Genomic DNA, 22842 nt, shown 5'->3' with positions numbered 1-22842 from the left:
TATCCTCTTTTTTGTTGTCGACTAACAAGTAGGCAGTTACCTGTCGGAACGCGATCCAGTTATTTTTTCACCAGATGTTAAAAATGAGTGAGAGTTCTTATATCCCAATAACTTTTGAATCTGTGAGCCATCAAATACGCTGTTGCGCTGTCGAGCTATTTCAATATCTTTTTCAAATAAATATTATTAACTTTATTTTATTTCTTGTGTTCCAAATTGATTGTATATTTGTTATAACTTCGGCGAAGCAGGCAGGCCCGAATCGGTCTGTGCTTATTATTAAATTATAAGAGCTTACAAAGAGTTACAAAAGCAAGCAAACCCGAGTTGGTACGAGCCGATTGCAGCGTAGCGACAATTGATTAGCTATGATTTTGAGTAATGCAAGTGACCGATGTGTACCAAATGCACGAAGCGAACTTAACTAACTCGACGCGCAGCATCGAGGCCTTATCATTGAATAAAGGGCGAAATGTAAGCAGATGCTTCGCATAGCAAGTATTATAAGTAATATACTGCAGTTATCAGTTGTAAGGTCGCTGTAGCTGTTTCGGCTGCGTACTGAGTCCTTAATGGGCAGATGCCTTCTGCCTTGTTTACTTGTTTACAGCTCTCCGTTGTTTACAGCTCTCCGTATCTCTCTTGTTGCGGTGCGCAAGACGTCTACGCAAGTGACTCCATCCTTTCCCACAATAAATTCCGTGTTTCTCTCAGTGGCCACCTTAGTGGCAAAAGATTTTCATCCTTTACAAGGACGCGGTCGTTGACGCAGCCGAAGGAGAATTAAATATACTTCACGCCAGCGGATATGTTACGCGCTGGAAGCTATCCAGTCGATTGGGTGCAAAGCTTTCCGAAATTGAGAACACAAAAGCCAACATCACGATAAAAACGATGCGTCGCTGTCTTCACTTCTGCTTCCCAAAGGCCAAAATGTGGCGAACGATTGGGAATAAATTTTCAATGGAGTCAGCCATGCAAAACTGGTCCACCGAATCAACTAATTTTGTCAGTGACGCTATACGAGCCTACATCTTAGCAGTAGGTTGTAAGGAGGAAAAAAGTGTTCTTAAGTATAATTAAAAATAATCTTAATTCGATATATTAATATAGAGAATACAATAAATAGGAAAAAAGAAAGTAATAAGATTGTTAATAAAGTAAAGCAATGTAAGTTAGATAAAGAGTGTTATGTAGATAGGACAAAGAGAAAAGTAATGGGAAATCACCGACCCGATGGGGTAAAATTTTTTCAGCCTGTCCGGCAAGCTATGCCCCTACTCAAAGCTGGGAATGGTCAGCGATTTCCCGAAGGTACCCTGAAAGCAACGATTTTATTAGGATTGTGCATAGCGTAGTCTGTTGTGCACGCAGATAGGAATAAGGGGAGATAATTTTTTGTTGGTCTAGCCGGAACAGAGAATTGAAGACGCCCTAGCAGAAAAGGAGAATCTAGTCGCCAATAATGAACTTATATAGAACGACAACACCGAGAATTGTCCTACGGTTGGTTAACGACGGAAGGTTGAGAAGAATCAGTCTGCTGGAGTAGGATGGCAACCGAAGATTAGGGTCCCAATTTAAACCTCGTAAGGCAAAAAGCAGAAATTGCTTCTGAACAGATTCAATACGATCCTGGCTATTGTTATACTGTGGAGACCTGATGCAAGAGCAGTATTCAAGGATAGGGCAAACAAGAGAGATGTACAGAAGTTTTGTTATCAAAGGATCGTTAAACTCTTTCGACCATCGTTTAATGAATCCAAGTACACCTTTTACCTCATTAACGTTGATATCTATATGAAGATTGAAACGGAGTTTGAAATCAAAACTAACGCCTAGATCGTTAATTGTTAGTATACGTTGCAAATGGATTGTGTCGATTGTATAACTGATATGATAAGGTGTAGTACGATTAATGTCATAAACATTTTTCAGACGACCATCAACTCTAAGGATGCCTAACACATCCAAAAAAGGGATAAGGGATACATCTGGAAGGCTTACCAACTCTTCTCGATCGCAGTGATTTAATCTTTTTAATCAGTTTTTTTAGATCATGTTCTGGCCAATTTGTTTCCACATGGAACTTTTGGGCCATTGAACCACAGTGACGATTGATTTAATTCAGTTGGTGTAGATCTTCTCAAGAGTATACCTGCCGGATTTAGTGAAGTAGAAACGTAACTCCATTAGTTAGATCTTGAGCTGCTGGGACACGATTAGCTATAAACATATTGTGCTTGCAGGGCCCAGTCTTTTTTCAGGAAAGACATACAGAAGAATCCGACCAGTAGTAAAATTTTCCATGAAAGAATTTCATTCTAGATATCTCACGCGATAGTAAGACGGCGCCACAGAGCTGAAGTCTTAAAACTGTGATTGAGTTTGGAGGAGCGATTTGGAATACAACTGCCGACTACTGGCTGAAGATCGTTGAGAAATGACTTAGACAAAGCCCCAAACGCTTGGTTCTAGCATTGCAGAAAACGTGAACTTTAAACTCTGCTGTAGGTATTGACACGAGACGAGAAAATTTAAGAAACTGTGCTTTCTCAAAACTGCAGCAAAGATCATGCCAGGCTGTTGCTAATGATGATGGCAGGCTCTCGTCCCAATTAAGCTATTCCTTCCAGATCTGCTGCAAGAATATTTTAGCCTTGGCGTTTACAGGCCCTATCTAAGAAAGATGGATCTGCAAAGCGTATGCTAGCGGGACTCTTCCAATTTGAATTGTTTATAGTACAACTCGGTTGACTATCAGTGATGGTGGGCGCTACTAGAGCTATAAGACATGTTGAGAAACATGAGACTGTATCGTAATAGTTACCGTATTTCCTGCTGTGTCGAAACTAGAATATCCTAGACCAGAGACAGCGAATGCTTCGTTTTCTGAAGCTGGGGAGCAAGGCAAGCCGTCATGAAATGAAGTGAGAACCGAAACAAAAGGGCACGACAATCTATCAAAGCGCCTGAGCGATTTTTGACGAACAGCATAGGAGCAGCCAAGAGGATAACATCACTACTGAAATACTGGCCAACAAGAGAGGTGGTAGATGGCGACGACTTAGCGAAAAAGGCATGGCCAGTTGACGATGAATCAACAAGCGCAGTCAGCTGGCCAGACGGAAAAGTAGAGTTATTTAAATGCAGCGGGGAATAATGCTTCGCCCCACAGGTCCGATAGCATCCAGAGCTGCATGATCTCAATTGATGTTCTCTCTTTAGACAATTCAAATACAATGAAAGTCGTTTTTCTTCCCTAAACCGTAATGCAGGGGTCAAGGTTCCAATGTATCCCATGACCAGCACTGTCACAAAAAACGCAGACAGGGGCGTTGTGGTTAGCGGCGATAAATGACGATCTTCTTGACTTTAGCTCTAGCTTATCCCATCTGATGGCTAGGTGCAGTTTGAAAATCGGACCATTCTATGTGTTGGTTTCTGCAGTAGCCACATCAAATCAGGATAAGCAAACATTCATATAAACATTAGAAGGAGCGTAATCTAAGATTTGCAAGTCTCTCTTGCACTTGTAGCAGCTGCAATAAATTGCATATTCTCTTTTTCTTTTATCGTTGTTGATCGAAGCGAAGCGAAGAAATTTTTCTGAACTACAGCCAAATAAGCTTTCAATTGATATAATATCAATAAATAAAACGACTTTAGTTCTCGGCAAAAGTTTCGAAAACAGTTGCTAAAAACATAAGCAACTCAACATTTGGAGGCCCTGGCGTGATTTAATATTGCAGTGCACATAAGCAAATTAAATCGAATGCCAATTAGTCAAGTGTCACATAATTATCGTAAATTTGTTTAATTAGGCAATTGCAAATCTCAAAATTCGCATATATAAAGACGCCGCTAGTTGACTTTCGGGCTATCCCGTTTGTGCAGCCATTCGCCAGATCAGCTTATATATACATACGCTTGTACATAAGCAGCTGGACAATTCGTTACGTTTGAGAAAAAAATTATACAAGGCGAGAACACAAATAATATGCCGGCAAGCAGGGTGTCTTTTCATATTTATCGTTTATATGTATGTTATGTAAGCCGCACAAAACGAAATGTCAGGTTGCTGACCTTCTTACTCTTTTACTTTAATGTAAAGCAATAATAAAAAAACAAAAGTTGAAAATCATGTTGCGCGATCAAGTTTTTTCAATAGCTTTCACACTAGAAATAATTAATATGATTATATTCCTTATTTTAATTGGTTTGTATAATTGTAGTTATTAAGAGAAGCAGGCAGACACGAATTGTTATGCGCTTATTATTGAAGTTTAAGAGTTTACAAAGAGTTACAAAGGCAAGCGAACCAGGTTGGTACGTGCCGATTGCAGCGTAGCGACAATTGATTAGCAATAAATTTGAGTAATGCAAGTGGCCGATATGTACCAAATGCACGAAGCGGAATAGCTTAACTAATTCGATGCGCAGCATCGAGGCCTTACCAGAAGTCAATGCTAGGGCAATAAATGATCGCTACAGCTAAGAGCGCCAGATCAATGTAAATAATGTAAAGAGCGAAATTTAAGCAGTTTCTTCGCAGAGAAAATAATATACATAAGTAAGATGCTGTTCTGATCAGTTGATCAGCAGAGCTATAAATCAAGTTAATAACCCAACTTATATTGCCAACCAATCTAAGCCACAATTTTAATGCAGTTGACATTTTGAGAATACACAAATATTCTATGGTACAATAAGATATACTGTAGAAAATTTCATTAAGATCGGTTAAGAAAAAAACAAAGTAATGTTTTATTACGCAATTGGATGGGGTGCAAAATCCACAAATTTCTCTATAAATGTACACACACACATATATATACCAACAGCATTGCAATTGGGATTCTTTTCTATGCTGCTATTTTAATTTGTTATTTTTTTTCTCGCGAGTTCGAGCCTTACCGGGGAAACTAATTTTTTTTTTTGCCAGGTGTGGCTGTTAATCAGAGTCGTCAGCAAGTAATGCGGTTAGTTGCGAGTTCTAAACCCGCCAATGGAACTTTTTTTGTAATTTATCTTTATTACCTAATACGAGCGTGTAGAGCGAGCTGAATTTGATGTCCCTAGTCGGGAGCTCCCGAATGTAACCTTTTACGTGCTCCATATTTAATGTATTGAAAATGGAAAATAAAATTAAAACAAAACAAAATAATTGGAATTCTTCCAGTTTCTGTACGTATGTATGGCCCTGTAGGTGGACACATTATTGGCTAGGAGCCGCATCGTCCTACCCAGGTTGTATTTGATGGTCAGGCTATCAAGGTGGACTATTTCGAATAGTAAGACCCACTCGTCGTGGATGACGTCGATGCCATGCAGGACGTTGAAGGAGTTTTATTCTTCCAGTGGGGGCATTGTCGCTGTGATTGAGTCAGTCGAGCCGCGGATGAGGCCGCACTAGAGAGTTTAATAATATCAATTATATTCACTATATTCATGGGGTCCGGATTTGTTATAGCAGCAACATGACTTCTGCTGCCAGGGTCTTGGGCATCTATTAAGGGTAAGAAGGTGAAACCTATTTGGAGGTTGCCTCTTGTTACTCATTGTTTGTTATTAGATCTCAATACATGGTGTTTTGCACTCTTTGTTGATGAATTGCAAAAGCCGCACTTGAGTTTTGGTTTTTAATTTTTTTCCGCGAGCAAGTCCGTTCAAGTCCGCGAGCAAATCCGTTCACCTTCCCTCACTACGAGTCGAACCTGTAAACGCTAACCACTTGCAAACGCCTCTACTCTACCTACACTAACAATTTATTTCTTATGAAAAAAAACATACACAACGCAGAAAACAATACAATCGCAATTGAAATGCTGTTGATAGAATTCAATGGAGACGCGCGTGAATGTTTACGCTTTGCGCTAGCTGCTGCTTCCACATGGTCTGCCAATATGTATGTAACAATAGGTTTTTTAAACAATTTTGTGTTTCTTATTATGATATAGAATATTCGTATATTCTCAAAAAGTCAGTTGAGCAGGCTAGATCGGTTCGGATGTTGATGCCGATTTAGAATATATATACTTTATGCTTCCGTCTGCCTGTTGCATACATTTGCACAAAAAAATTACCCTAATTACGGACAGACGGACGGACGGACACGGCTAGGTCATTCGGCGCAAGGCCAAGTTTTGGAGTGATGGAATCCGTCTTCGATTTGTCCGAAGCGGCCCGTTTGCAGCGAAGCGGGAATGGGCTGTTGGGGTTCAGTAGCCAGTTGGCCTTGGCCATCTTAAAGCGGCACTGCCTGAGAAGGCCGTCGATGTGCGCCCGAAAGGTAAGCCTCTCATCCCGTAAAATTCCAAGATACTTGGCGGTTGTGCCAGGGTGAAAGGGGCTGCCATCTATCCAGACTGCTGGAGTCTTGCCACGCCTCAGTGTGTAGTTGACCGCCTGGCACTTCAAGGCATTGAGCTTGGTGTTCCACCTATGTTCCCAACTCTCGAGCAAGTGGATGTATTCCTCGGCCCCGTCAGTGGCTTCGTACTCACAGTGGGCGGAGTAAAATATTGCCACGTCATCGGGTGAAAGGGGCTGCCATCAATCCAGACTGCTGAAGCCTTGCCACGCCTCAGTGTGTAGTTGTCTACTTGGCACTTCGAGGCAATGAGCTTGATGTTCCACCTACGTTCCCAGCTCTCGAGCAAGTGGATGTATTCCTGGCCCCGTCAGTGGCCTCGTACTCACTGTGGGCAGAGTAAAGTATTACCTCGTCATCGGCAAATGTGGCCATCAACTGTTTGCCTGGGGTGGCAAACTCATGTAGGTCATTCGGATTGGGGAAGTTTGTCGTGTATAACTTGTAGAGGAATGGCCCAGTACGCTGCCTTGAAAGACGCCCGCCTTCATATTGAGAACAGGAGAGATTGCTGTCCTGACCTTGACTTCGAACTTTCGCTCCATTAGATAAGAGCGCAGAAGTAGAAAGAAGGGGGTGGGAAGACTCATCTTGATTTTCTGCAGCAATCCATCTATCCAGACTCGGTCGAAGGCCTGCTTAACGTCTACAAAGTCTCCATAGCAATAGTCTTTGTCGTCGTAAGCCTTAAGAATATGGTTAATCACGCTGTGAACCTGTTCAACAGCGCCTTGCCCACCCCTGAACCCAAATTGGTGTTCAGGTGGTCATTTGATCCATAAACCTTGCAAGTCGGGCATCAATCAATCTTTCCCAGACCTTCGACAAGGAAGGCAGGAGACTATTCGGCCAATATGACTTATTACTGCTAAAGCAAACGAAATCGTAACCCGAACTGTATTTGGTGTTGGTAGAATAGGGTTTAGGAAACCACCTAGTTGGGAACTCCCGACTAGAGCCTCTTACTTGTTAATTATAAAAGTAAAACTCTCTGTATTTTGAAAAAGTAGACGAATTTAATCAATCGTCGCACAATCGTCATCAAAACTTAATACAAGCTCCCACATTTATTACTTTTTTATCCCTCAACAATGTAATTCAAGTTAGCGAACATTAATCACTTTATAACTCTAAAGGTGTTATTTATTGTAACAACCACGGCGACATTAGCGAAAAAGTAATCGCAATGCTCTCAATATTTTTCCAAATTTTTACCTGAGTGTGGGCTTGTATTAATGATCATTACTCGACAGTCACATTACCAATTTGAAATATTTCTATTAACCTTTTATAAATACATGCATTTTTATACCTTTGTAGAGGGTATTATTATCATGTCACGAAATGTGTAACGCATATTCTTGTATGGAAACATTTTTTTTATCAAGATGTCTAACCAAACTCGCCGCTATGCTTCTCATTTAATGCAATACTTATGAACATGGTAAAATATTTTGTTTTCACAAATACTTTCATTAAACTCTGCATTACAAACCTAACTATTCTGTTAGGTGCCCAAAAATATCCTTATATCTATACATATATAGTACACTTTAAATTTTTGGAAAACTAAAAAAAAAATTGCTATGCACCCCTGTCGTTAGACATCTATTTTTGAAAACGAAAGAATGATCGTGTCTTTCTGCTTTCGGCATTAAAATCAGTTTCTCGTATGAGATCCCACAATTGCCCATTATGTTCTGATTCAATAATGCTCATGGAAATCATTCTCCAGATTTTCAGCGACGACCCCAACTAAGTTGAGCGGAAATGGCATAGACATGCCAAAAAAAATTTTTTCATATTTTTGTTTTCTCAATTTTTTGACGTTTCCTATATTATCCTCTTTTTTGTTGTCGACTAACAAGTAGGCAGTTACCTGTCGGAACGCGATCCAGTTATTTTTTCACCAGATGTTAAAAATGAGTGAGAGTTCTTATATCCCAATAACTTTTGAATCTGTGAGCCATCAAATACGCTGTTGCGCTGTCGAGCTATTTCAATATCTTTTTCAAATAAATATTATTAACTTTATTTTATTTCTTGTGTTCCAAATTGATTGTATATTTGTTATAACTTCGGCGAAGCAGGCAGGCCCGAATCGGTCTGTGCTTATTATTAAATTATAAGAGCTTACAAAGAGTTACAAAAGCAAGCAAACACGAGTTGGTACGAGCCGATTGCAGCGTAGCGACAATTGATTAGCTATGATTTTGAGTAATGCAAGTGACCGATGTGTACCAAATGCACGAAGCGAACTTAACTAACTCGACGCGCAGCAACGAGGCCTTATCATTGAATAAAGGGCGAAATGTAAGCAGATGCTTCGCATAGCAAGTATTATAAGTAATATACTGCAGTTATCAGTTGTAAGGTCGCTGTAGCTGTTTCGGCTGCGTACTGAGTCCTTAATGGGCAGATGCCTTCTGCCTTGTTTACTTGTTTACAGCTCTCCGTTGTTTACAGCTCTCCGTATCTCTCTTGTTGCGGTGCGCAAGACGTCTACGCAAGTGACTCCATCCTTTCCCACAATAAATTCCGTGTTTCTCTCAGTGGCCACCTTAGTGGCAAAAGATTTTCATCCTTTACAAGGACGCGGTCGTTGACGCAGCCGAAGGAGAATTAAATATACTTCACGCCAGCGGATATGTTACGCGCTGGAAGCTATCCAGTCGATTGGGTGCAAAGCTTTCCGAAATTGAGAACACAAAAGCCAACATCACGATAAAAACGATGCGTCGCTGTCTTCACTGCTGCTTCCCAAAGGCCAAAATGTGGCGAACGATTGGGAATAAATTTTCAATGGAGTCAGCCATGCAAAACTGGTCCACCGAATCAACTAATTTTGTCAGTGACGCTATACGAGCCTACATCTTAGCAGTAGGTTGTAAGGAGGAAAAAAGTGTTCTTAAGTATAATTAAAAATAATCTTAATTCGATATATTAATATAGAGAATACAATAAATAGGAAAAAAGAAAGTAATAAGATTGTTAATAAAGTAAAGCAATGTAAGTTAGATAAAGAGTGTTATGTAGATAGGACAAAGAGAAAAGTAATGGGAAATCACCGACCCGATGGGGTAAAATTTTTTCAGCCTGTCCGGCAAGCTATGCCCCTACCCAAAGCTGGGAATGGTCAGCGATTTCCCGAAGGTACCCTGAAAGCAACGATTTTATTAGGATTGTGCATAGCGTAGTCTGTTGTGCACGCAGATAGGAATAAGGGGAGATAATTTTTTGTTGGTCTAGCCGGAACAGAGAATTGAAGACGCCCAGCAGAAAAGGAGAATCTAGTCGCCAATAATGAACTTATATAGAACGACAACACCGAGAATTGTCCTACGGTTGGTTAACGACGGAAGGTTGAGAAGAATCAGTCTGCTGGAGTAGGATGGCAACCGAAGATTAGGGTCCCAATTTAAACCTCGTAAGGCAAAAAGCAGAAATTGCTTCTGAACAGATTCAATACGATCCTGGCTATTGTTATACTGTGGAGACCTGATGCAAGAGCAGTATTCAAGGATAGGGCAAACAAGAGAGATGTACAGAAGTTTTGTTATCAAAGGATCGTTAAACTCTTTCGACCATCGTTTAATGAATCCAAGTACACCTTTTACCTCATTAACGTTGATATCTATATGAAGATTGAAACGGAGTTTGAAATCAAAACTAACGCCTAGATCGTTAATTGTTAGTATACGTTGCAAATGGATTGTGTCGATTGTATAACTGATATGATAAGGTGTAGTACGATTAATGTCATAAACATTTTTCAGACGACCATCAACTCTAAGGATGCCTAACACATCCAAAAAAGGGATAAGGGATACATCTGGAAGGCTTACCAACTCTTCTCGATCGCAGTGATTTAATCTTTTCCCACAGGCGTGCTCTCTTGTCGAGTCGCAGTAAGAGTTGGGTCCTATATTGTGTATCACACACTGTTAGTTCGGGACGCCCGCTTCTGTGTCTGAATTTAAAAACATATGCGAATATACGCTGCATATTATCAAAAGAGTTAACGTATTTACAAGAGGCATATATATCAACGAAGGGAGATGACGCAACAAAAACCTGTTTTTTTAGATCATGTTCTGGCCAATTTGTTTCCACATGGAACTTTTGGGCCATTGAACCACAGTGACGATTGATTTAATTCAGTTGGTGTAGATCTTCTCAAGAGTATACCTGCCGGATTTAGTGAAGTAGAAACGTAACTCCATTAGTTAGATCTTGAGCTGCTGGGACACGATTAGCTATAAACATATTGTGCTTGCAGGGCCCAGTCTTTTTCCAGGAAAGACATACAGAAGAATCCGACCAGTAGTAAAATTTTCCATGAAAGAATTTCATTCTAGATATCTCACGCGATAGTAAGACGGCGCCACAGAGCTGAAGTCTTAAAACTGTGATTGAGTTTGGAGGAGCGATTTGGAATACAACTGCCGACTACTGGCTGAAGATCGTTGAGAAATGACTTAGACAAAGCCCCAAACGCTTGGTTCTAGCATTGCAGAAAACGTGAACTTTAAACTCTGCTGTAGGTATTGACACGAGACGAGAAAATTTAAGAAACTGTGCTTTCTCAAAACTGCAGCAAAGATCATGCCAGGCTGTTGCTAATGATGATGGCAGGCTCTCGTCCCAATTAAGCTATTCCTTCCAGATCTGCTGCAAGAATATTTTAGCCTTGGCGTTTACAGGCCCTATCTAAGAAAGATGGATCTGCAAGGCGTATGCTAGCGGGACTCTTCCAATTTGAATTGTTTATAGTACAACTCGGTTGACTATCAGTGATGGTGGGCGCTACTAGAGCTATAAGACATGTTGAGAAACATGAGACTGTATCGTAATAGTTACCGTATTTCCTGCTGTGTCGAAACTAGAAAATCCTAGACCAGAGACAGCGAATGCTTCATTTTCTGAAGCTGGGGAGCAAGGCAAGCCGTCATGAAATGAAGTGAGAACCGAAACAAAAGGGCACGACAATCTATCAAAGCGCCGGAGCGATTTTTGACGAACAGCATAGGAGCAGCCAAGAGGATAACATCACTACTGAAATACTGGCCAACAAGAGAGGTGGTAGATGGCGACGACTTAGCGAAAAAGGCATGGCCAGTTGACGATGAATCAACAAGCGCAGTCAGCTGGCCAGACGGAAAAGTAGAGTTATTTAAATGCAGCGGGGAATAATGCTTCGCCCCACAGGTCCGATAGCATCCAGAGCTGCATGATCTCAATTGATGTTCTCTCTTTAGACAATTCAAACACAATGAAAGTCGTTTTTCTTCCCTAAACCGTAATGCAGGGGTCAAGGTTCCAATGTATCCCATGACCAGCACTGTCACAAAAAACGCAGACAGGGGCGTTGTGGTTAGCGGCGATAAATGACGATCTTCTTGACTTTAGCTCTAGCTTATCCCATCTGATGGCTAGGTGCAGTTTGAAAATCAGACCATTCTATGTGTTGGTTTCTGCAGTAGCCACATCAAATCAGGATAAGCAAACATTCATATAAACATTAGAAGGAACGTAATCTAAGTTTAGTGAAACAGCTGTTTTGTTGTAAACAAGATTTGCAAGTCTCTCTTGCACTTGTAGCAGCTGCAATAAATTGCATATTCTCTTTTCTTTTATCGTTGTTGATCGAAGCGAAGCGAAGAAATTTTTCTGAGCTACAGCCAAATAAGCTTTCAATTGATATAATATCAATAAATAAAACGACTTTAGTTCTCGGCAAAAGTTTCGAAAACAGTTGCTAAAAACATAAGCAACTCAACATTTGGAGGCCCTGGCGTGATTTAATATTGCAGTGCACATAAGCAAATTAAATCGAATGCCAATTAGTCAAGTGTCACATAATTATCGTAAATTTGTTTAATTAGGCAATTGCAAATCTCAAAATTCGCATATATAAAGACGCCGCTAGTTGACTTTCGGGCTATCCCGTTTGTGCATCCATTCGCCAGATCAGCTTATATATACAAGTTTTTTCAATAGCTTTCACACTAGAAATAATTAATATGATTATATTCCTTATTTTAATTGGTTTGTATAATTGTAGTTATTAAGAGAAGCAGGCAGACACGAATTGTTATGCGCTTATTATTGAAGTTTAAGAGTTTACAAAGAGTTACAAAGGCAAGCGAACCAGGTTGGCACGTGCCGATTGCAGCGTAGCGACAATTGATTAGCAATAAATTTGAGTAATGCAAGTGGCCGATATGTACCAAATGCACGAAGCGGAATAGCTTAACTAATTCGATGCGCAGCATCGAGGCCTTACCAGAAGTCAATGCTAGGGCAATAAATGATCGCTACAGCTAAGAGCGCCAGATCAATGTAAATAATGTAAAGAGCGAAATTTAAGCAGTTTCTTCGCAGAGAAAATAATATACATAAGTAAGATGCTGTTCTGATCAGTTGATCAGCAGAGCTATAAATCAAGTTAATAACCCAACTTATATTGCCAACCAATCTAAGCCACAATTTTAATGCAGTTGACATTTTGAGAATACACAAATATTCTATGGTACAATAAGATATACTGTAGAAAATTTCATTAAGATCGGTTAAGAAAAAAACAAAGTAATGTTTTATTACGCAATTGGATGGGGTGCAAAATCCACAAATTTCTCTATAAATGTACACACACACACATATATACCAACAGCATTGCAATTGCGATTCTTTTCTATGCTGCTATTTTAATTTGATTTTTTTTCTCGCGAGTTCGAGCCTTACCGGGGAAACTAATTTTTTTTTTGCCTGGCTGTTAATCAGAGTCGTCAGCAAGTAATGCGGTTAGTTGCGAGTTCGAAACCCGCCAATGGAACTTTTTTTGTAATTTATCTTTATTACCTAATACGAGCGTGTAGAGCGAGCTGAATTTGATGTCCCTAGTCGGGAGCTCCCGAATGTAACCTTTTACGTGCTCCATATTCAATGCATTGAAAATGGAAAATAAAATTAAAACAAAACAAAATAATTGGAATTTTGTTGAAAATAAAGGTTTTTATGTATGTCATATTATATATACTTAATACTGTTCTTGTTTGTTTTTTATACCATGAACACATTGAAAATGGGTAAAAAGGGTATAATATATTAGTGAAAATATAAAATATAAATAATAGGCAGAAGGACGCGTCTCCGATCCATAAAGTTTATCAAATTTTGATCAGCATGAATAGCCGAGTCGATATAGCCATGTCCGTCCGTCCGTCTGTCCGTATGTCCGTATGTATAAACGAACGGATCTAAGAATCTATAAGAGCTAAAGACTTGAAATTTGGTATGTAGGTCCTCCCAGTGCCCGCGCAGAACGATAATAGATAACTTGCCCCATTTCCAAGTAATCGATAAAAATCGATGTCGATATCCTGTTCTTTGACCAATTTTGGTAAATTATAAAAGCTTGAGTCACCAAATTTGACATGTTGCTTCTAGAATAGTATATATACATATATATATATATATATATATATATATATACATATATATATATGTAGTAACGGCCATTCGATAGATTTTACAAGCACTTGAGTTCTTTATGTTCTTCTTATTTTATTTAAAGAAATTGGTGAATAAACGTAAACTTATAATTTTTATAAATTTTCAGACATGTACTTCAAATACAGCACGCAACAGCGAACACATCTATTTTTATCGATATATCGTGGATTAAATGTAAATAGCAGGGTTGCATGTGATAAGTGACTTAATCTTACCAAATGAGTATAATCACTAACCATACAATGTATAGACATGCCAAATGGCACTTTTTGTCGAAACAAGAAATATCGAAACGAGGCGACCCCAATGGTACCTGCGACCATTTTAGTGTGCCCAGACAGAGTAAGACTGTTGATAGTGGCAGCCGAACGCCGGCCTCAAAAGCCGAACGTTCAGTATGAAACCGCATCTCGCTCAGCGCACAACGTCGCGGCTGATGATGCGTTTTCTTAATATATGTATGTATGTCATTTTTAAATCCTTACAGCCCAAAAACATATGTGTGTATGCATGTGCCTCGCTCATTGCTTTGCGCACTTGCGTCCATCTCTTTCTCCCTCCCCGAGATTTACAAACATTCCTATGTTTGTGTTGTGTGGATGTGCGCACAAGTAGATTGCGGCGTTTGTCGCGAGCGAGAGGTTATTTCTTCAATTGTGTGCCCTTTAAATGCTCTATCATGTATTTCTTCGTCCAGTCAGGCATGATGAGAAGAATTTGATCAAATTTTATTTAATACACAATTAATTGACCTAAATGAAATATTTACATTTATTTTCTGATTACTGTAGGGACCTATTTTGCTTAAAATACAAAAATATCTAAGTCGTATTTCTGCAAGGGTAATTCATCGTCGGCTTGTCGAAGAATTTAAGAAAAGACCAAAAATTGACGCACACTCTTCAAGTAAGCAGTTGTGTGAAATGATTAAAGGGGTTGGCCTGTTCATGTGCAAAATTGCTATTTTCCATGCTTGTTGTAGGGGTAAGGGTACCTGATCGCTGGCATGTGTGCATGATAACTTTTTGGGTCGGCCAACCACGCACACTAACACACTTTTCTATATGGATGGAAGCATTAATGCGCTTGTGTGCATGTTGGTTGCCTGCCTGCCTGCCCGATGCAAATTTGACCAAATTTTAAGTTTTTGGCATTTGTGAACTTGGAGTTCTACACACACACATAAACACACTCACAAATGTGTGTGAATGAGCTGATCAAGGGTTTGTCGTGAGGCAGAGATATTTTTATCAATGGGTGCGTAATTTTGGGCGACTGGCACGGTCTTTGTTTTTTTGGCATGCCTGCGTTGGGCTTGCAGCCGCAAAAGGCACAAATGTATAAAAAGGCAATGAAAATGGTATGGATCTAGACGCATTCTATACATTCTGATCGCTAATTGCCTGTCATAAAACCTTTTAAACTAAGATTATAATAATGCCAATAAAAGATTACTTGCATTTTTTCGATATCAAAGTGCAAACGAGCGACAAGTGCGATCCACCTGTTTCATTAAAGCCCACCGCAGGCATGCCAAAAAAACAAAGACCGTGTCAGTCGCCCAAAATTACGCAGGTACCCTTACCCCTACAGCCAGCATGGAAAATAGCAATTTTGCATATGAACAGGCCAAACCCGTTAATCATTTCACACAACTGCTTACTTGAAAGAGTGTGCGTCAATTTTTGGTCTTTTCTTAAATTCTTCGACAAGCCGACGATGAATTACCCTTGCAGAAATACGACTTAGATATTTTTGTATTTTAAGCAAAATAGGTCCCCACAGTAATCAGAAAATAAATGTAAATATTTCATTTAGGTCAATTAATTGTGTATTAAATAAAATTTGATCAAATTCTTCTCATCATGCCTGACTGGACGAAGAAATACATGATAGAGCATTTAAATGTGAGTGCCTATTGCTACCACAGGCACAAAAGGCACACAATTGAAGAAATAACCTCTGGCTCGCGACAAACGCCGCGATCTACTTGTGCGCACATCCACACAACACAATCATAGGAATGTTTGTAGATCTCGGGGAGGGAGAAAGAGATGGACGCAAGTGCGCAAAGCAATGAGCGAGGCACATGCATGCACACATATGTTTTTGGGCTGTAAGGATTTAAAAATGACATACTTACTCTGTCTGGGCACACTAAAATGGTCGCAGGTACCATTGGGGTCGCCTCGTTTCGATTTTTCTTGTTACGATAAAAAGTGCGATTTGGTATATCTATACATTGTTAGTGGTATAATGTCAACAGTATACTCGCCTGTTTAACTAAACTGATTATAGCTTCGACCATTCCTATTTATATTTTCAACTCCTGCTTCATATATTTTGCTACAGTTGTAGTTTTCCCTGGACCTTCGTGTCCGTCGTACTTTTCTACGTCATATCTACCATGGCTTTGAATCTTTACTAATTTATATGGACCAAAGAATTTAGAACAATATCAATATGTTTATACCAGCTACAAGGATTTTCACGACATAGTTTAGAAAACATTGGTATTACGATTTTGTGAATACGTTCTACCTGGCCGTTTCCTCTTGGAACTCCTGTAGCTATCGTAAGATGCTGCTTCACAGTACTCCTTGAACAACTTTGAGACGAAAGCTGCATCCCTATCTGATATTATGCGCTTAGGATTTCCAAACACTGCTGCCTGCCGTCTTAGTCGATCTACAACTCCTATTGCGTTGGTATTTTTTGTGGGATAGAGCCAAACAAATTTTGAAAACGCATCGACTACCACCAGAATATAGTTATAGTTTTTACTAGTCTGTTCTATTGGATCGACATGATCCACATAGGTCGTGCATAGTGGCTTGTTCTGTTTGTCGATTGGTGCCAAAAACCCTTCTTTCTTGCCTGATTTGCTCTCAAATATTATGCATTCTATGCAACTTTTTACAATTTTTGGCACTTTTGACGATAGCTGCGGAATAAAGAATGTCTTTTCGATTGCTTCTTGAGTTCGTTTCGCTGAAAAATGCTCTTGCTTGTGTGCAATTCTAATGATTTCGTCTTCCATAAGCGATGGTACGACTATAAGTTCCTTGATGGGATCCTTGTATAAAATACCATGACTAACATGAAAATCTTATAAGCTACAATCCAAGACAGTTAGCACAGGCCGGACCCAATCATCTCTCGCTTGTGCTTGCTGCAATCTGTGCTGTAGTGAGTCTTCAAGCATAAGACAGGACACCCTGCTTAAAGCATCAACATTCTCATTTTGCAGCCATTTTGATGCTCAATACTGTAGTCAAAATCTTGAAGGAAAAGTGCCCAATGCGAGACTCTTAATGATTCCATTATGATGCGGTATAGGAATATTTTGAACTGCCTGGGGTTTTTCACATGTGGTCCTATTGTGCCTCCCTGTATAATAGAGTGGGGACTTCTAGTTCAATTTGCTGAATAAGTTCATTCTTTCATTTTTTGGCCGTGAACTAAATCGGTCATTTAGTTCACACGTTCAACTATTCAGTCGGTCAAGAACGATGAATTCTCCTCAGCTATTCAGTCGGTCATGAACTATTTGCTTAGTTCAGTTATGCAGTCAAATCAAATCTGAAATGAAAATCCCACTATCTTTTATGTTTATTAAGAACTGAACATTTTAAAAGAATGTTTCGTTCAGGCTGAACGGCTGAACTGCTGTATTGCTTACAACGTTCATGACCGACTGAACGAGTACAGAATACATCGTTCATGACCGACAGAATAGCTGAACGAGTAAACTAAATGATCGGTTTAGTTCACTAATCACTTAATAAGTTCAGTAGTTCATTTTAATGACGCGTTCAATCGAACTTGGTCTGAACTAAACGACACAACTCTACTGTATAACATACCCTAAAGAGTCAACTTCCTTCATAAGAAACTGGCACTTGCTTCACTTAATACGCAAGTTAAGCTCTGCTGCTCTGTCCAGTACGCGCTTTAACTTTTGGATACCTTCATATATATCCATGAAGGAAATTATAAGATCATCCATATAAGTTACGACTTTACCATCCTGTACAAGATCTACAAGAATTGCATGAATGAATCTCGAAAATACAGCTGGGGAGTTCGATATTTCAAAAGGGACGAGCAGAAGTTCATATTGCCCTGCACTTGTAACAAATGATGGAAATTTTCTCGAATTGGGCTCAATTGGAACATGAAAAATACGTTTGCAAGATTGAGTGGAGTAAACACACTTTGACCCTGCAATCTCTCAATCACATCGTCCATTCAGGGCATTGCAAAATTGTCCCTCGCGATCTTTTCGTGTTAACGCCTGTAGTCACAGCACAATCTTTTGGTACCATTTTTTTCGGAAGGAGGAGAACAGGAGATGCATACTCCGATGCACTTGGCTGTATGATATTTTCTTCTAGCCATATTTTGATTTGCGAATCGACAATAGACTTGTCCGAGTGTAATATGAGCCTTGGGCGTTCGAACACTGGACGCCCATAATTTAACAAAATATTCACTTCAATTGGACATTTCTTCTTCATTTTAGGTAGTTTAGTTTTTAATTATTGCTTGAGCTGCGTCTGTAACAGGTTTTTCTGGGTGATAAAGATCGATCTCAGTCTTTCTGCAAAAAAGCATACATATTTGAATTCTTGTAAGAGCTCTTTGTCTGGCTTATTATTTTCGACAGTATCTTCAGTTATTATTGACGTCTTGTTCGCATTGTTCTTCACTTTGGGTCGAAATTCTACAAAATTTTCCAATACTATTAAGTCCGATTGCTTCAATACGCTGTTTCCTATTACAGCTGACTATTGAATGTCGTCTCTGCTCATAACATGAAAAGTTATATCCAGTAAGGTACCATTAACTTCAACTTGAGTGACAGAGCTTCCTAGTGAACTTAGCTGACTATTACAGATGCCAACAAGACACTGTTTTTCATTATTCAGTTCAACATCTCCTAGTTCTTTGACGATATAATCGCGTATCAGACTAAGGTCACAGCCTGTATCGATTAATGCAGTGAAGCATATGTTCTTACAAGACAACTTCTTAAAAATGCATTATCAACTACTGTTAACCTTGTTAATCATCGTGTTTGCATTTTTGCCTTCTCTCTTCTCCACTACACGCGATCCTGAACAGTTAGCTACCTTATGCCCTGGTTGAGCACACTTATAACAATTTATTGACTGTCTACATTCTCTGGCTAGATGTGATGGATCGCCCCATTTGAAACAATTCCTAATTTGTTCGTTATTTAAGGCAGGTTTCTTTTCTTCTGTACCGTTATGCATCCTACCCGTATTAAGCGCTTGAGAGGACTACTACGAATTTTCTCTTATACCTTGATCTGTTCTTTTAGTTGCTGCAATTCATGAATCCAGTTAAATAAATGAAAATTTTTCATTGACTTAACACTCTTTACTCAACAGCTTGTTAGTTATTTTCATATAATGACAACATAACAAACTCTCAAACTCTCTTCATACACCCTGTGATCATCGTTGTTGTATTGACACACTTTCCAGTCATACGCTCTTTTTATTGAAAGACGCGCTCTTCACCACTTAGATCTGCAACTTCTTATTTCATCACGAAATTTAAATTTTGACTTGAAGACTTGAAATTGTAGATGTAGATGCTCATAGTTCTCCATGGTGAACTTCTTGAGCAAAATCGTGAACACAGGTACCTAGGAGTCGCTCTCGACAGACGACTTACGTCTCTGTTGTATCAGGCAACATCTAATCCAAAATAAGGCGAATGAGCTGGCTCCATAACTCCAACAGCAAACTCTCGCTCCGAAACAAGGCCGTCATCTACAGGCAATAAATGCCCCTGTGTGGCACTATGGGCTCCAAGTCTATGGTATAGCTGCAAAATCCCATGTGAAGAAAATTCGCATCATTCTGGCCAAAACCTTGCGCAAAATAACTGGAGCCGAATGGAATATCCGCACACGCGACATTGCAAAGGACCTCAGGGTACCAATGATGGGTGACGTAGCCAACCGGCAAGCAGCGAGCTACTCAACAAAGCTCCACAACGGTTAAAACGTCCTGGCAAGAAACCTGCCAAGGAGGCGAAGAAGAAGGCGTCTGAAGAGGACCTACCCAACTGACCTAGTCAATCTTTATAAATAAATACGTTTCTGTGTATATGTTGGAAGAAGAGGGTTCAGGGTATCCCCTAGTCGGGAGCTCCCGACTAGAACCTCTTACTTGTTTTATTTTATTCAAAAGAGCTATAAATATTTGGTAGCCTATCCTTGGAAGTTTTTCTTACCTGCAAGTCATTGTCGTAACTGAACTAATATTGACCAACATACTCCAATAAATGCCAGAACTAAACAGTGCTGTTATATTTTTGGTAGGCAGTTATATGAAATATATTCAGTATCACCTTTACCAAAGACTTGTGCCCAAATTGTACGCCTTGTTTTTTTTTTGGATAGTCCAATTTCTAGTAGTTTTGGTTGAAAACGTGAACCGAAATTCAAACATTCAATGATGACCGATTAGTGAAACAGGTAGCATTCAATAATATTGGAGTTCTTTCTTAAGATAAGGATAGCGGCTAAATTGTCGTGACCGAGCCGCTAACAGTAAACGCGCAGAGAAAGTGTTTACTTTCCTGAACATATAATTATGTTGCGATTATTTTGCGAACTGAGTGGCAGCTACAAATAGATGAAATAGTCTCACTTGAGTAAAGCAGGTCATCCACATGCGAGCATCCAGGGAACATTTTTTTAAATGCTCTTTAGCCTGAAGAAGTTTAGATTTTGTAAAAAATTTAAAACACGTCTCAAATGATTTTTTATGGAGATCCTTGGAAATGAATTTGTGAGCGAACAAATCAGCCACCAAATCTTTGACCCCCATTTCCACCAATGATTGATGGATTTTCCAAAATGTGCGAAAGACCCCTCAGATGAATTTGAACAAATTTCTTTGAAAATGAGTTTGAGGCTGATCGGATGGTAAACAAAAAAGTTTCATACAAACGTTTTTCGCGATTTTTCTACACGGATGGAATTTCCCGAAACCCTGTTTTATATGTGGAGAGAGAGGAAATATATAGAAATGTTTTTCGAATTTTATCCTTATTTTAAATTAAAATTATAAATTTATAAAAAAAATTACTTGAATTTAAAGAATTTTAGAAGCCATTTTAAATATGAGTACACCCTTGAAAAAAGCTAAGTAAATAGCAGAGATTAGTGTTTATGCCTAGGACCAAATCAACTTTTAGACCGTGTTTATTTTCTGGTATCAAAATGTTGGATTACACATATACTACATATATACTTATGTTCAGGATGAAATATAAAGAGTATATAACTTACCGTACAGCTGGGACTTCCAGAATGTCCCATTCCACAGACATGTAAAACTCCGATAAATCTACACCAACGTCTACAATATTGCTACCTTGTTGCTCGTCCATGTGCCTTAAGTCAACCTACAGAACAAAAGACTTTATTTATTTGAAGTTACAAAAAAATAAATAAATAATAAATACATTTATACATATTATATATGCAGGTCAGCCCTTTGATAATGGAGAGTACCAACTATGTATGAACGCATATTATACTTATTAAAATCAGTACTGCTTTTGCATGCTTTTTGGTAGATTTAAATTATCAATGACTTGTGTACGTACTACTCTTTTCAGCATAATTATTTTGACATATTGCGCTGTGCACTTTTCACTAATGTATCAGCTTCATATAATGGAACTGAATTTTCTTTTCGTACCTACACTTGAAATAAATCTGAAAATTGTTTTGTTGGATTCATCATGCATTCTTTTTTTGAGTTAAGCAAATTAAACAGTTGTGGCATACAAATTTTGAATTTACGGTAGTGTATCATTTTATCGGTTTTAGCCAAGGTTCGATGCGTTACTACTTCGATATCATTATATATTATATTAAAGGTAAAACTTCTCAATTAGGCAAAACAAATTTACGAATACTGAGACAGAAATTAAATAGAGTATTTGTAAATATACCCAAGGAATATTATTTCCTTCGTTAAACTATTAAATTAAAAAACATAAAAAGAACTCAATTTGCTTCGATCGGGTAGAAAACTTTAGATTACACACCTGTCCTGCTGATCGTGAAAAAATTTTAAAAAGAGCCAAAGCAAAAAAAATGTAGATTTGGATTATTGGCTATACTGACTTTTTTTGTGGCAATCGAATTAGAAATTCGTAAATGTTTAATCAATGATATAATTTTTTTTATTATTAAAAAAAGCGTTCTTGAGTAATTTTGTTCAACAATAATTAAAATATGGGTTTTGTTTAATTAATGATAAGGAAATCCGTAAATAAAGATAGAGATAAAATAGAGTGGAAAGTGTTCTGTTCTGGGATCCTATCCCATCGACGTTCGCATTAACCAATATCAATAGTTAAGGATTTATATGATCTCACATTTTCCTCTGCCGATATATTTATTGGAGAAATATTTGTTTTCCAAATAAATAATAATACTTGTCATAAGGGCAAGTTATTAACAACCATTCTATCAGAGGCTAAGGTGAATAGAAGTCCGAAAGCTCAGAATTCAATGTAATAGCAAATAATTATTTGCTATTAATGTAATAGCAAATAATATTGAGCCTTATTAAAATGCAAAACAAAGTAAATTCAAAATAGTAATGTCAGGAAAATTCTCGAGTTTTAAATTTTAATTAAAAAGAATAAACCAAATACATTGGGAATGTTGACTGCTCGTTTTATAATATAGTATATAATTTTTTATAACTCCTCAATATACTACATTTTTTCAATTAATTTGCTGCATAGATCGAAAAAAAATTAGAAAAAAGTGACAGGAATGTCAAAATATTTATGACGTGGGGTTTACGTAGTATGTATGAATATGAGTTATAGGGCCATTTAAAAGAAACATACCAATATGAAATATTTTTCTATATAATTTAAAAATATGG

General features: G+C 38.5%; 1 protein-coding gene across 7 annotated transcripts in view; it reads right to left on the bottom strand.

The window, feature by feature from the left end:
- Nucleotides 1-22842, bottom strand: part of LOC115760416 (acetylcholine receptor subunit alpha-like) — a 405819-nt gene that overhangs the window by 166107 nt on the left and 216870 nt on the right. For 6 of the 7 annotated variants that reach the window (XR_004017641.1, XM_030701721.1, XM_030701719.1 and 3 more), the window contains one exon: nucleotides 21222-21337. Coding sequence is in view for 6 of the 7 variants with exons in the window: in XM_030701721.1 (XP_030557581.1) it covers nucleotides 21222-21337 (116 nt within the window). In the remaining variant the exon portion in view is untranslated. Of the gene's footprint in view, nucleotides 1-21221; nucleotides 21338-22842 lie in introns of those variants that run through there. The other variant, XM_030701724.1, reaches the window with a different exon arrangement.

This window comes from Drosophila novamexicana, unplaced genomic scaffold (assembly GCF_003285875.2).
Source record: "Drosophila novamexicana strain 15010-1031.04,08,12 unplaced genomic scaffold, DnovRS2.1 tig00000434-arrow-pilon, whole genome shotgun sequence".
NCBI lineage: Eukaryota > Metazoa > Arthropoda > Insecta > Diptera > Drosophilidae > Drosophila > Drosophila novamexicana.
This window is presented reverse-complemented; position numbering and strand designations above follow the sequence as displayed.